This window comes from Cyprinodon tularosa, unplaced genomic scaffold, assembly GCF_016077235.1.
Source record: "Cyprinodon tularosa strain WSP-4 unplaced genomic scaffold, ASM1607723v1 ctg746, whole genome shotgun sequence".
In the NCBI taxonomy this organism is placed as follows: Eukaryota; Metazoa; Chordata; class Actinopteri; order Cyprinodontiformes; family Cyprinodontidae; genus Cyprinodon; species Cyprinodon tularosa.
In genome coordinates this window covers 146966-159589 of record NW_024039503.1, presented here as the reverse complement: position 1 = coordinate 159589, position 12624 = coordinate 146966, and the positions used below count along the sequence as shown (strand labels likewise).

The 12624-nt window shown below is 37.1% G+C and overlaps 1 protein-coding gene across 4 annotated transcripts in view; it reads left to right on the top strand.

Annotated features, from left to right (window-relative positions):
* Positions 1–12624, top strand: part of sh3pxd2aa (SH3 and PX domains 2Aa) — a 169166-nt gene that overhangs the window by 18894 nt on the left and 137648 nt on the right. For all 4 annotated transcript variants that reach the window (XM_038269978.1, XM_038269977.1, XM_038269976.1 and 1 more), the window contains exon 2: positions 11883–11963. In XM_038269978.1, coding sequence (XP_038125906.1) covers positions 11883–11963 — 81 coding nt within the window. The remainder of the gene's footprint in view (positions 1–11882; positions 11964–12624) is intronic.

Below are 12624 nucleotides of genomic sequence, written 5' to 3'. Positions count from 1 at the left end.
GGGCCCACATTCTAGGCCCCACCAAGCTCTCTGCTCTTTCGCCTTCTTCCCTGGAAATCTGTGAGGCTGGATACAGGCTTTCCTCCGAAACTGTAAGTTTTTAAGCCTTTTTCACGACTACCTCAGGTACTAAGGTCTAATATACAGGATTGATTCAGGATGAGGGAATGTGATATGAATACTATAGGCTGTTTCGGATGAGCATAATGAAACAATCAAAGGTCCAATTTGTTCTGTCATAAGAATTCCTGTTTTTCTCTCTCTCTGTTTCTGATCATGAAAGGAACTTTTGTTTTCAAGTCCCCCTTCCTCTGGGGGAGCAGCAGACACGCTACGATTCAACTTTTTTTTTTTTTTTTTTCTTGTTTGCTATCTGGGACATACAAGACCCCCGAGCCTTTTTCTGGAGTTTGGTTCTTGTTGTTTTCTCTTTTGTATTTTTTTTTTCATAATTCACTTGTTTTGGATGCCTTTAAAAGAAATGTAACAGTACATTGAACAATAAATCTTCGGGGAAGCTTGACTGTCTGCCATCAAGGAGTGGTTTTAATGGCTCTATAGGTTTCTTTTTAGAGGGAACTCTCTTTCTTCCTGGTAGCCGTGTGCTGCTATTAACCATTAGCATTGTTTATAAGCCTCAATGTCTCCTAATAACTTGATTATTTTATTCAGCATTGATGTTTCCACACAAAACAAGAGCTTTCTATGTGTTCTATGTCTGAAACATCTTGTTCTATGTGTGAAACATCTATGTCTGACACAAAAATAATAAAGTAGAGAGCCAAACTTAACCCCCGTACAATCGGTTTATGGAGTGAATTTTGTTCCATTATCGTTGCGGCGCAAAGAACGTGTTTTGTGAATAAAAAAAAATAAAAAAATGCAGTCCAGAAATAAAACTTTGGACATTTTTTTTTTAGCAAAAAACATTTGGAGAATAACTTGTTTTTTCACAAATTTTTTTTCGGATTTTTTTTTTTATCTACATTTTATTTCTTCGAATTTTATATTCTAAAATTGCTATTTTTGTCTAATTTCTGTTTAAGAAATTGTGTTTTCCAAATCCTATATTTTGCTTAAAGCCTAGTACACATGAACCATTTACAGAGGCCTTAGTCCTCAACGTGGATGAACCGGGTTCGAATCTGTTCTGTGGTCCTTTCCTGCATTTCTCTCCCCCTCTCTCATACCCCCTTTCATTTCAGCCTACTGTCCCTAAAAATGAGCCTCTAGTGCCGTAAAAATTGATAAATACAATGTTGATACTGACATCCGTACAGACCAATAGAAATGCTGCTTTGCTCCTCATGCCAGAGGAATGCCCACCCCCAGAATTGTAGGGATTTTCATTAAACTTGGATTTAAAAACAGAAAGTTGAGAAGAAACATAAAACAAAATTCCAAAAATGAAAATTATAACAAAAATAAAATATGAGAAATCTTAAAAAAAACAACAACATAAAAATCAAATAAGACACAAAATGAGAAAATAAACAGCAAAGTTCTCTCAACAACCTTTCAAGTTTCATTTCTGTTTTGCATTTTTTATTCGTATTTAAATTTATAATGCGTTTGCTTTCAACAATAACGGATCAAAATTCACTCCGTATTTTTCCTGTAATGTAAAAGTTATCAGATACGATTACAAAGCTTAAAAAATTATTTCTATGTTAGGTAAAGCCTGCTATTTAAAAATGTATTAAAATAATAAGTTTTTGACTTTTTGCCTCAGAATCTTTGCACCTCAAACATCCCTGGTAGTTAAAGTTTCTCTGTTTCATCGGCCATATGGAAATACTTCCCTTCCACGCTGCTGAAGACTGTGAGTCATTTCTATGTTGAGTTCAGAGGATTCTATTAGTGTTCACGACTCAGACTCTCTTTGGATTTGAGTCAGATCATCTCGGCTTATTTTATTTTCTGCACAGGTGTTTTTAAGCTACACCTGTGCAGAAAACCCCAACCTTTAATATTAAACATGGATAAAAACGCTCCATTAATATTTACTGCTAGATTTATCCTGGGCAGCGGCAGCCCAGACAGGATTTACAGCCTTTGTGAAGTGGGCTGAGTTTATTTCTGGGATAGCCGGGGCAGGAGGGTTGAGCTTGATATTTCGGGCAGGGCCGGCCGACGGATGCATTCTTTGGCGGTGCTGTTTTCCACTGCGGTTGCCATCACATACCCATCTGCTTCTGGAGTTTGCATCTTTGCAGATCTTCCAGCCGTATCTAACACTTCATCTCACATCTGACACCAATTAAACCCATTTATGGACACAGACTTATTATTGCACTTCTAGTGATTTATTTGGACAGTTTTCCAGGGTGAGATGAGCATCTAAGATCCAGCTTCTATATTTAACAAAAAAGGTTTTTTTGCCAGGGAACAGCCAGGCTCACTTGGGAAGCATCTAAAATATCTTTCCCAGACTTCAACAGTGATAAAGTGTGAATGAGGACCAGTAATCCATCAATCTATAAATGATCTTTTCGTATTAATTTATTAATCTAAATATTTTATTTGCATGTTGTGTTCATGTTTTCCTTTGTTTTGTTATGTAATTTTTTTGAAGTGAGTGTTGAAACACGTTTTAAACAAACATTGCATTGTGATCCCTGAGGTATATGGAGGGCAAAAACATATTTAATGAAATACATAAATGCACATGATCATGTTTAAAATAAACAAATGTACAATCAAATATGAGGATGTAACATTTATATAATATTGAATACATAATTATAATTAAACATCCTTTAAAAACAATGAAGATACATTTGAAATGATGAATTGGATAACAAAAGCTGTAATAGATATATATATTGTTAAAAAAAAATTATAATTACTTTATATAGATATAAAATATTTATAATAAGATATAGATTTGGATATAATAGATATAGAATTGCATTGTTGTCATTTGGGTCACAGGTTGAAAACATTTTTGAACCCCTGATCTATGTAGGGATTCCATAGGATTACCAAGTTCCTTGATGATAATTTATCAAGAGTAATAATTTCAGCCCTAGAGTGAATTGTGCTAAAATCCCAAGTCTATGCCAGGAAACCAGCCTATATAAATATCTAGGTGCTTTGCATCTAGGTTGTAATGTTGTAACTTCCTCCAGCTTCACCATAGCTCATCAGCTGGATGCTTAACATCCTGTCATCTTCCTAACAAACCATACACTCTGAAGAATGCAGTACAAGTTTGGCATCTTAAAGTGTTGGAACAAGCTCACCTTATTAATACACAGATGCCCCAAATAAATGTGTTTTCTTTGCTCACAGGGCTGTGGAAGCCAGCTTCATGTTATTACTCTGCCACTAACCCAGCAGCACACTTCCATGGCAATAAACGGCGGTGGTAATCGCTGTGGTGATACCCCACCGTGTTGAGTACGAGCTTGACAGTGGAATGTGAGTTTCGCAGCTTCTGGATGCCAGGAGTTCTTCTTGCATGGGGGGAAACATGCTGTGGTGGCTCCTCGCCAGCAGCAGCTTTACCCCTATTCAACAACAGAGAGGATTTTCTTTTTTTTACTCGAAGCTTTTTATTTATTTATTTTTTTTGGAAGCTCTTTTGTTTCGGGCTATTGCTGTTCTTACATCAACATCAGGGTCTTCCAGTTAGCCTCATTCATCTCTCCTTGCTTTGGAGGCTGTTTACAGGTACAGAGGGTTTGCAGGTAGGGAGCACGATCAGTCAAAAGGAGAAGAAGCTGGCAAAGGATATCCGCAAAAACAAAACCTGATGCAAAGTAGATAGATTTTTTATTGTTAGAAATAAAAATGATCATTGTGCTTGTAGATTTTTTTTTTAAGCCTATAACACCAAATGTATCGCATATGATGCATGAGCTTTTGAGACCTCTAAATGGCCAGTATTATAGTTCCTTCTCTGAAAAACCTGATTTATATAATCAGTCACACATAGTGAACAAAAATCTATAATTATTCCTGTCATGGTCTTGGTTCTGTTAAGTTTTGTTTTCTATCTTTATTGGTGTTTTCTGGATATATTTGAGTTCTTAGGTTTTTCTTGGGTGCCCTCTGCTGCCCTCTTGTGTTGGTCTCCTTTTCCCTAGCTCCTTCTAGAATCTTCTGTTCACACCTGCTCCCAATCAGCTCATTAGTCCTGTCTTTGTTCAGTTGCCCATAAATACTCTCCCTGTGCAGTTCCTCAGTGCTGGTTCCTCGTGTTTCCCTGATGTCTCCAAGTTTCTGGTTTGTTTTTGCATTTGTATGTTGGATTCTTGGATTCCTGCCTCTGTTGCCTGTAAGAACTCCATTAAAACTACAAGAACTCACCTCTACCTCCTCGCCTTCACATTTAGGTCCTGAAAACATCAACCAAACCCTGACAATTCCTAATGTATCACACACAGCTCATTTAAGTTATTCAAAATGTATGTGTTTTTTTTTCATTCTTCAAAAAGTAAAGTTTTAAAAAGATGAATTTTTCTGACCATTATTTAATGTTTTAGGCTTTACACGGTCAGATATTGTTCTGGAAATTTCCAGAAGGAAACTTGGCTGCCGCTATAAATCCTATTCAACATAAAACCTTGCAGCTGTGAGCCCAATTACTCCACTCAGACTGATTAATTGAAGGAAAATGTAGCTCCTGAGTCATGCTAAAAACACAGCATTATTAACTAACTGGTTGCTATAGTAATTCCCGCTATAGTAATTCTGAGTATATGTTGGAAGAAAGCCAATAACTAAGCGTCATACTAAATTATAAACAATGGCAGTTTTTTGTGTACAGAATTTTCTGAGAAATTAGGCAAAATAAAAAAATATATATCAGCTGTTAGAACTAAAATATAATTAAGTTTTATTAGCATTTGGTTAACTTAGCAGAAGCGTGGTGTAGTGAAATGACACCAGACAAAAATGCCAACGTCTTGATCCATGACTTGTAAATTTACATGTAAAGCTTTGGGTGTGAGCTGATTTTATTTTTACATAAAAAATTGAAAATATTTCACAGTCTAACTCCTGTGTGATATCTTAATCATTTGAGAAGCTAAAACATTGTGATAATAAAATTAAAGAAAGTAAAATTCAATCATTTTGTGAAAACTGATGACCCTTTGAGACAAAATGCTACCCGCATGCTGCTGTGATTATCCCCATGTCAGGCAACTGCCCCAACCTAAGCCATTAGAAATGATAGATTTCAGTGCATTTTGCATCTTTTCTAAACGGTCCATAAGAGCTGTAAGAAAGGCATCAAGGTGCAGATTCAGACCAATAAGTTCTGCGACCCTCTTTTAGCTTTAAATTACATTTTTAATGCAAAATATGACTAAATTATGACGCTTAGTAAACTCCTCTTGAATCATGTTAAAACCAAACCATTTAGTTTTTTATTGCTGACAGACTTCTTGCTGAATGTTTGGGGTGTTTATGTACTCTAGAGTTATGCAGCTTATGGTTGTTCTATGTTGGAGTGGCTGCTTTATTCAGAGGATTCTTTTTTTTTTTTTTTAAAGACCTTAAATTAATTTATTTCTGGATCATTAAAAAAAAAAACTTTTTTTTTTTCTTTCTTTTTTATGACCTATATTGAATGTTGTGCAGCTGAAATGTTTTCCACAGATGTTTTTTTTTCATTTTTGGACATTTGGTAGAATACATATCAATGGCAGCCATAAAAAGTTTTTTTTTTTTCCACCTGGAAGCAGCTCATTAACATCTCAGAATCTGATACTTGAATACTTCAAGTACCTCTGCACGTCCAGTTTGATCCAAAAGGAGGATGTAGAGCAACTAGAGCAACAGAAGAAAAGAGATGAGGAAGAAATTCAAGCCATGTCTTCCATTAATTCTTTAAATTCCGGCGTATTGAATCTAATCTAAATTGTATTTGATGCATGACACACAATCAGACACAGAAAACGTATAAAAGCTTATACAGAACATTTATGCAAATAAATGATTTAATTAACCTTATATAAAATGTATGTTTTTTTATTTCAGGTATCAGAAAGTTCAATGAACAAATTACGTTTTTTGTCAATTATTTCACGGTCCAGGCTTTAAGAGGTTTATTAATTTGGGCAATGCTTAACCATACAGGCAGATAGAGGTTTAAAGAAGAATTGAAATCTCAGGGGGGAAAATTCCTCTATAACTAGTGTTTCGCCGGACATTTTTTGGCCCCGATACCTGGCTGTGCAGTATTGGCCGATACCGTCTGTTTGAAATTGATGTGTGCGTGTGTATATGAAGAACTATGGAAGCAAATCATTACCATATTTAAAATGAAAAAGCATTTTCAGAAATGCTCTTTCATTTTCAAATTTTACATTTCAAATTGAATTTTGTTATGTTTTTGCTGGGGTACATTTTGAAAAATAAATCTCAAATGTCTTTTTCTTTTTCATTTTAATTAAGTAAAAGAATGAGCGGTGTTGACAAAGGAAATTAAAATGCAAATGGGATGATTGATAACTAATTTCATTTATGAGTCAAATAATGCAGCCACATTGTTAAAATGAAAAAGCATTTCCAGAAATGCTTTGTCATTTTCAAATAGAATTTTGGTATGTATTTGCTGGGGTACATTTTGAAAAATAAATCTCAAATGTCTTTTTCTTTTTCATTTTAATTAAGTAAAAGGATGAGCAGTGTTAAAGAAGAAAATGAAAATGCAAACAGATTATTGATTACTAATTTCATTTATGAGTCAAACAATGCAGCCACATTCTTAAAATGAAAAAGCATTTCTGGAAATGCTTTTTCATTTTAAATATGGTAACGATTTGCTTCCATAAATAACTGCATACTCCTTGGATGTAAAATAGTTTTCATCATGGCTTTGTCAAGCTGCTGCCTACCTTTGTGAAGCAGGAAAAAAGACTAATGCAAAGTGTATCCAGTAGAACTTTGTATTGCCTACCTGGAATGGGTGACAATAGTTGAATAAACTTTTGGCAAAACTGTCAAACCACAACAGTGGGTCTTCATTTAAAGGCTTCTCTAGATCTACTGCAAGACAGACTGCTACAGAAGATCCTCCCTGCTTACACATTTACAACATGTACAATAATTCAATCACTATGAGTTACTACAACAGTTCTTTCCCTTTGGGATCAATAAAGTATTTTCTAATTGAATTCTAATTTAATTTTTTGGATGTGGTTTCTGCTGAAGTTGGGGAATGAAAACCAAAAACAGATTTTTTCCATATCTGAGTTCTGCCTGAGATTTTTTTCTTTCCAGTAATCAAATACTAGCAGTTTCAAGTTACCCATTGGTTTAATAAGTGGAGGATGCCCGTTTGGGATTTAAGCGCTGTGCAGAGCCCCAAATTCTGATTTATAGAAGCTTCTGCTTCATCCTTGGGTTATTTCTTCTCCTATACAGCCAAGCAGATCATTATTCACTCATATGAAGCCATTTTTTTCAGTGTCCTGTCTGGCAATGTTGCAATAAGAATAATTATCTTGATTTTAACAAAGATCCCAGCAGATTTTGCTTTTACAAGTGGAGCAGTACGGCTATTGCCATAGTGTTCCACTTTATTTATGCATATATATATAGCTTTAATTTAGTTCATGCATGGAGAATTACAGATTATATGGACACTGTAATGTAAGTAGAACAGGAAAGGAAAAACAGGAAAAAGGAGAAAAGAGGAAAGAGGAGATAAAAGGGAGACAAAATGTCTTGATATGAAGCACATTTCAGTAAAATTCAGGCACATTTCAGATGTTTAAAACCAGAGTTAAACTCTTCTATTTTTCTTCATCTTAGATTCATTATTTCTTTTATTTAATACGTGGATGAAGTTTAAAACCTTCCAAAGGATTTTCAAAATCTTTCACTGCAGCTGCAGAGATTATTGGAGCTAAACATTGTAGATCTCTCTGAGAGCTTTTCATATTTGCAGATATTAATCACCATGTTCCCAGATTTCTTCTTTTCCCAAATAATGTGTAATCTAAAACCTTCAGCTTAATGTGCTTTAAAAGCTCTTCCACTTGAGTGTTTTTTAGTAGAGAGTGAGCTCCTACCTGCTCAGAATGCCTCTGTTAAATGTGTCCCCACCCTTGGATCTGTTACCTTGGTTATCTATGTTTTATTAGATTAGGGATGATGGTGGCATCTTTTACCGCCTCTGGATGGATAAATGGGCTGTATCTTATCTTATCAGGCCTATCAGGGCTGTCGCAGTTCTTCCTTCAAGGCTGAACAGGGATGGTAGGTCGCTGTGCTGGCTGACAGTAGACAAGGTGGTAAATTTAATAATGAGTTTAAAAGGTTGCATAAAAAAATGCACATTTAGGACAAATTAATATATTTAAAAATGTTTTATTTGTCACAAACATTGTAAAGACTCGTTAAGGACGCAATAACGGTTACATGGTGGTTTTAAATAAGTTGTTGTATTTACTAAAGGTATAACGTTCAGAAAGATGACGAGTTCTTGGAGGAAAACAGGCCTGGCTCATGCTTCCATGTGTTTGAAGACTGGAGGTGTGAAGAAACCATCCACCATGTCCAACTTCTGCTCTGACTGACTTTAGTTCATAGTGAATTTTATCTGACCCATACTATGTTAAAGTCATACATGCAGACCTAAATACCATCCAGCTATTAACTTGAGGTGAAGTGGAATATATTGAAGGTTGTCCTCATTATTGGATTTTGATGCTTTCAGCTGACCATCAAACATTAAAACAGATTTATTTTTACCTGAGGGAAACACTGTGGGTCATTTGATGAAGACTGAAGTTTCCACCCACCTGGATGAAAAGCTGTTTTTTTTTTTTTAATGATTATAGATGGCTATCATTAAAAAAAACTATGACCTCGACCATGAAGAGCAGTGAAATGTTTTGCCAGTGAAATTCCAGAAGCTTGTTAATGACTATACAGGTGCTGGTCATAAAATTAGAATATCATGAAAAAGTAGATTGATTTCAGTAATTCCATTTAAAAAGTGAAACTTGTATATTATATTCATACATTACATACAAACTCATATATTTCAGATGTTTATTTTGTTTAATTTTGATGATTACAAATGACAACAAATGAAAATCTCAAATTCATCATATCAGAAAATTAGAATATTGTGAAAAGGTTCAAAATTGATGGCCCCTGGTGCCACACTCTAATCAGCTAATTAACTCAAACCACCTGCAAAAGCCTTTAAATGGTCTTTCAGTCTAGTTCTATAGGCTACACAATCATGGGGAAGACTGCTGACTTGACAGTTGTCCAAAAGACGACCATCGACACCTTGCACAAGGAGGGCAAGACACAAAAGGTCATCGCTAAAGAGGCTGGCTGTTCACAGAGCTCAGTGTCCAAGCACATTAATAGAGAGGCGAAGGGAAGGAAAAGATGTGGTCGAAAAAAGTGTACAAGCAAGAGAGATAACCGCACCCTGGAGAGGATTGTGAAACAAAACCCCTTCAAAAATGTGGGGGAGATTCACAAAGAGTGGACTGCAGCTGGAGTGAGTGCTTCAAGAACCACCACACACAGACGTATGAAAGACATGGGTTTCTGCTGTCGCATTCCTTGTGTCAAGCCACTCTTGAACCACAGACAGCGTCAGAAGCGTCTTGCCTGGGCTAAAGAGAAACAGGACTGGACTGCTGGTGAGTGGTCCAAAGTCATGTTCTCTGATGAAAGTAAATTTTGCATTTCCTTTGGAAATCAAGGTCCCAGAGTCTGGAGGAAAAGAAGAGAGGCACTTCATCCACGTTGCTTGAAGTCCAGTGTAAAGTTTCCACAGTCAGTGATGGTTTGGGGTGCCATGTCATCTGCTGGTGTTGGTCCATTGTGTTTTCTGAGGTCCAGGGTCAACGCAGCCACATACCAGGAAGTTTTAGAGCACTTCATGCTTCCTGCAGCTGACCAACTTTTTGGAGATGCAGATTTCATTTTCCAACAGGACTTGGCACCTGCACACAGTGCCAAAGCTACCAGTACCTGGTTGAAGGACCATGGTATCCCTGTTCTTAATTGGCCAGCAAACTCTCCTGACCTTAACCCCATAGAAAATCTATGGGGTATTGTGAAGAAGAAGATGCAATACACCAGACCCAACAATTCAGAAGAGCTAAAAGCCACTATTAGAGCAACCTGGGCTATCATAACACCTGAGCAGTGCCACAGACTGATCGACTCCATGCCACGCCGCATTGCTGCAGTAATACAGGCCAAAGGAGGCCCAACTAAATACTGAGTGCTGTACATGCTCATACTTTTCATGTTCATACTTTTCAGTTGGCCAACATTTCTATAAATCCTTTGTTTTTATTGGTCTTCAGTAATATTCTAATATTCTGATATGATGAATTTGAGATTTTCATTGTTGTCATTTGTAATCATCAAAATTAAACAAAATAAACATCTGAAATATATGAGTTTGTATGTAATGTATGAATATAATATACAAGTTTCACTTTTTAAATGGAATTACTGAAATCAATCTACTTTTTCATGAAATTCTAATTTTATGACCAGCACCTGTATAAAGTGTGGAGTCAAGGTGCAACACACTAACAATTAACAAAATAAGAGCGGTGAAACCAGCACTACAGCAAGAAGGTCTTAGGTGTGGAAAAACCTGGATAAAGTCTTTCCTGCATGAAATTTCCTTTTGCATTTTTGTGTTTTTTCCGGTTAATCCAATTTCCTCCCACAGTGCAAATTGCCCTCTGGTTATAGGAGTTCATGTGTATGGTTGTATGTTTATTTTGTCCAGAGTTTACCCTGCCACTGAATGATGGATGATGAATGGGCTGATGGATGGATGGATGGACAGATGATGGATGGATGGATGGATGAATTAATAATTGATGGAAAGATGGATGGATGCATGGTTGGATGGATAGATGGATGGATGGATGGATGGATAGATGAATGGATAAAGGGTGGATGGATGGATGGATGGATGGATGGATGGATGGATGGATGGATGGATGGATGGACTGATGGATAATGGATGGACGGATGAATGCATGGATGGATGATGGATGCATTGATGATTGATGGGCTTATGAAGGCATAGATGGACAGATGATGGATGGATGGATGGATGAATTAATAATTGATGGACGGATGGATGGATGCATGATTGGATGGATGGATGCATGATTGGATGGATGGATGAATGGATAATGGATGGATGGACGGATAGATGCATGGTTGGATGGATGGATAGATGGATGGATGGATGGATAGATGGATGAACGGATGGATGGACAGGCTGATGGTTGTCTGGCTTGGTGGCTGAACTGATAAATGATAGATCATTTATTTATTAGCTATGATTTATCAGTTGTATCTATTTTGCAGCAAACTCCTGATATTTGGCATCTGATCTCTGAAACGGATCACATGTGAACATTTCATTCGGACCACGAAGCAAATCACACAGAAATATGTTTGTCTTCCTTGATGGGCACTAAAATCATTGCAGAAAGGAGCAGATTCATTATTTATCTACAGGACTATTCAGTACAACCGTTGTTGGTTTTCTTTTCTTTTTTAAATCTTGCATTTAGCAATCCCAGCTTCAGTTCCCAGAGGAAACTGGAATTTTGTTGCTTTAGTTTCACTCTTACTTTTCCATGAAATGCATGAAAAAAAAATTAGAAAGGAGTTCAGAAAGTTTAGTCTGATCTCAGTGGAGAAATAAAAGCATGCTTGCTTCCTTTTAATGAATATGAGAAACAAAATGTCCCTTTATGACCCGTTTCCAGATCTGCATCAGAGCTTTGAAGCCCAAACTGCAGACCTTTGTGTTTTAACCTTTGAAAGAAACATTAAACCCATGCTATTCTAATGGGCCTTATTATAAACCTGCAAATTGCTAATTTGCTGCTTTTACTGTCTCCTGTGTGCAGGTGTATGTCATCAATGTCACCTACTCTGACAACACGTCTCACATCATCTACCGAAGATACAGCAAATTCTTCGACCTGCAGGTAATCTTCCTTTTTTCCCTGCTTCTGATGGGTTTCTCATTGTTGTTTTTGTGGCTGCTTCGCCGCCTGTTTAAATCAGTGTTTGCATCTGGTCCGGACAGGGAGCCTGTTGTATTTTTCATTTCCTCTGCCTTGTTGAGATGCAGCAAACTCTTCTCTCCTCTTCTCCACTCATCCTTGGTTTGGCCTCAAAACGTCAGGCAGCCGTCAGGCCTTTTTTTTCTAACGGCACAGGCGTAGAAAAAGTCAGTTTAATGTAGCGTGTTTTATGGCTGGGCTGCTGTTAAATCCTGCAGCTCATGCTGCTGATCGGTGGGGTCTTTATTTAGAATCGTTCTCGGCTTGCGTAGCTCGTTTTAAGCATCAGGGCTGTTTGTGTTGGAGCGAAACAGTGAAAGCCTCTGCTGTGTCTCTCCGAATGACTGCAGGGGAGCCTCGGGTCACTGCAAGCTGATACCGTACGCATGTTGGTCCTGAGGTCCACGGGTCATGAGTAAATATAAAAAGGTTGTAGTGAGAAAGTTGCAGGGGGGCATGTCTCAATGGTAGCAGTGTACTGCTTCTGCAGGAAATTATGTTTCAGTCAGCAAGAGGGAAAGTCCTTTCTGAAAGGTCTCTTTGATGGAGTGGAGTCCTCCTCCCCCCCCGCCTCCGCAGCTGA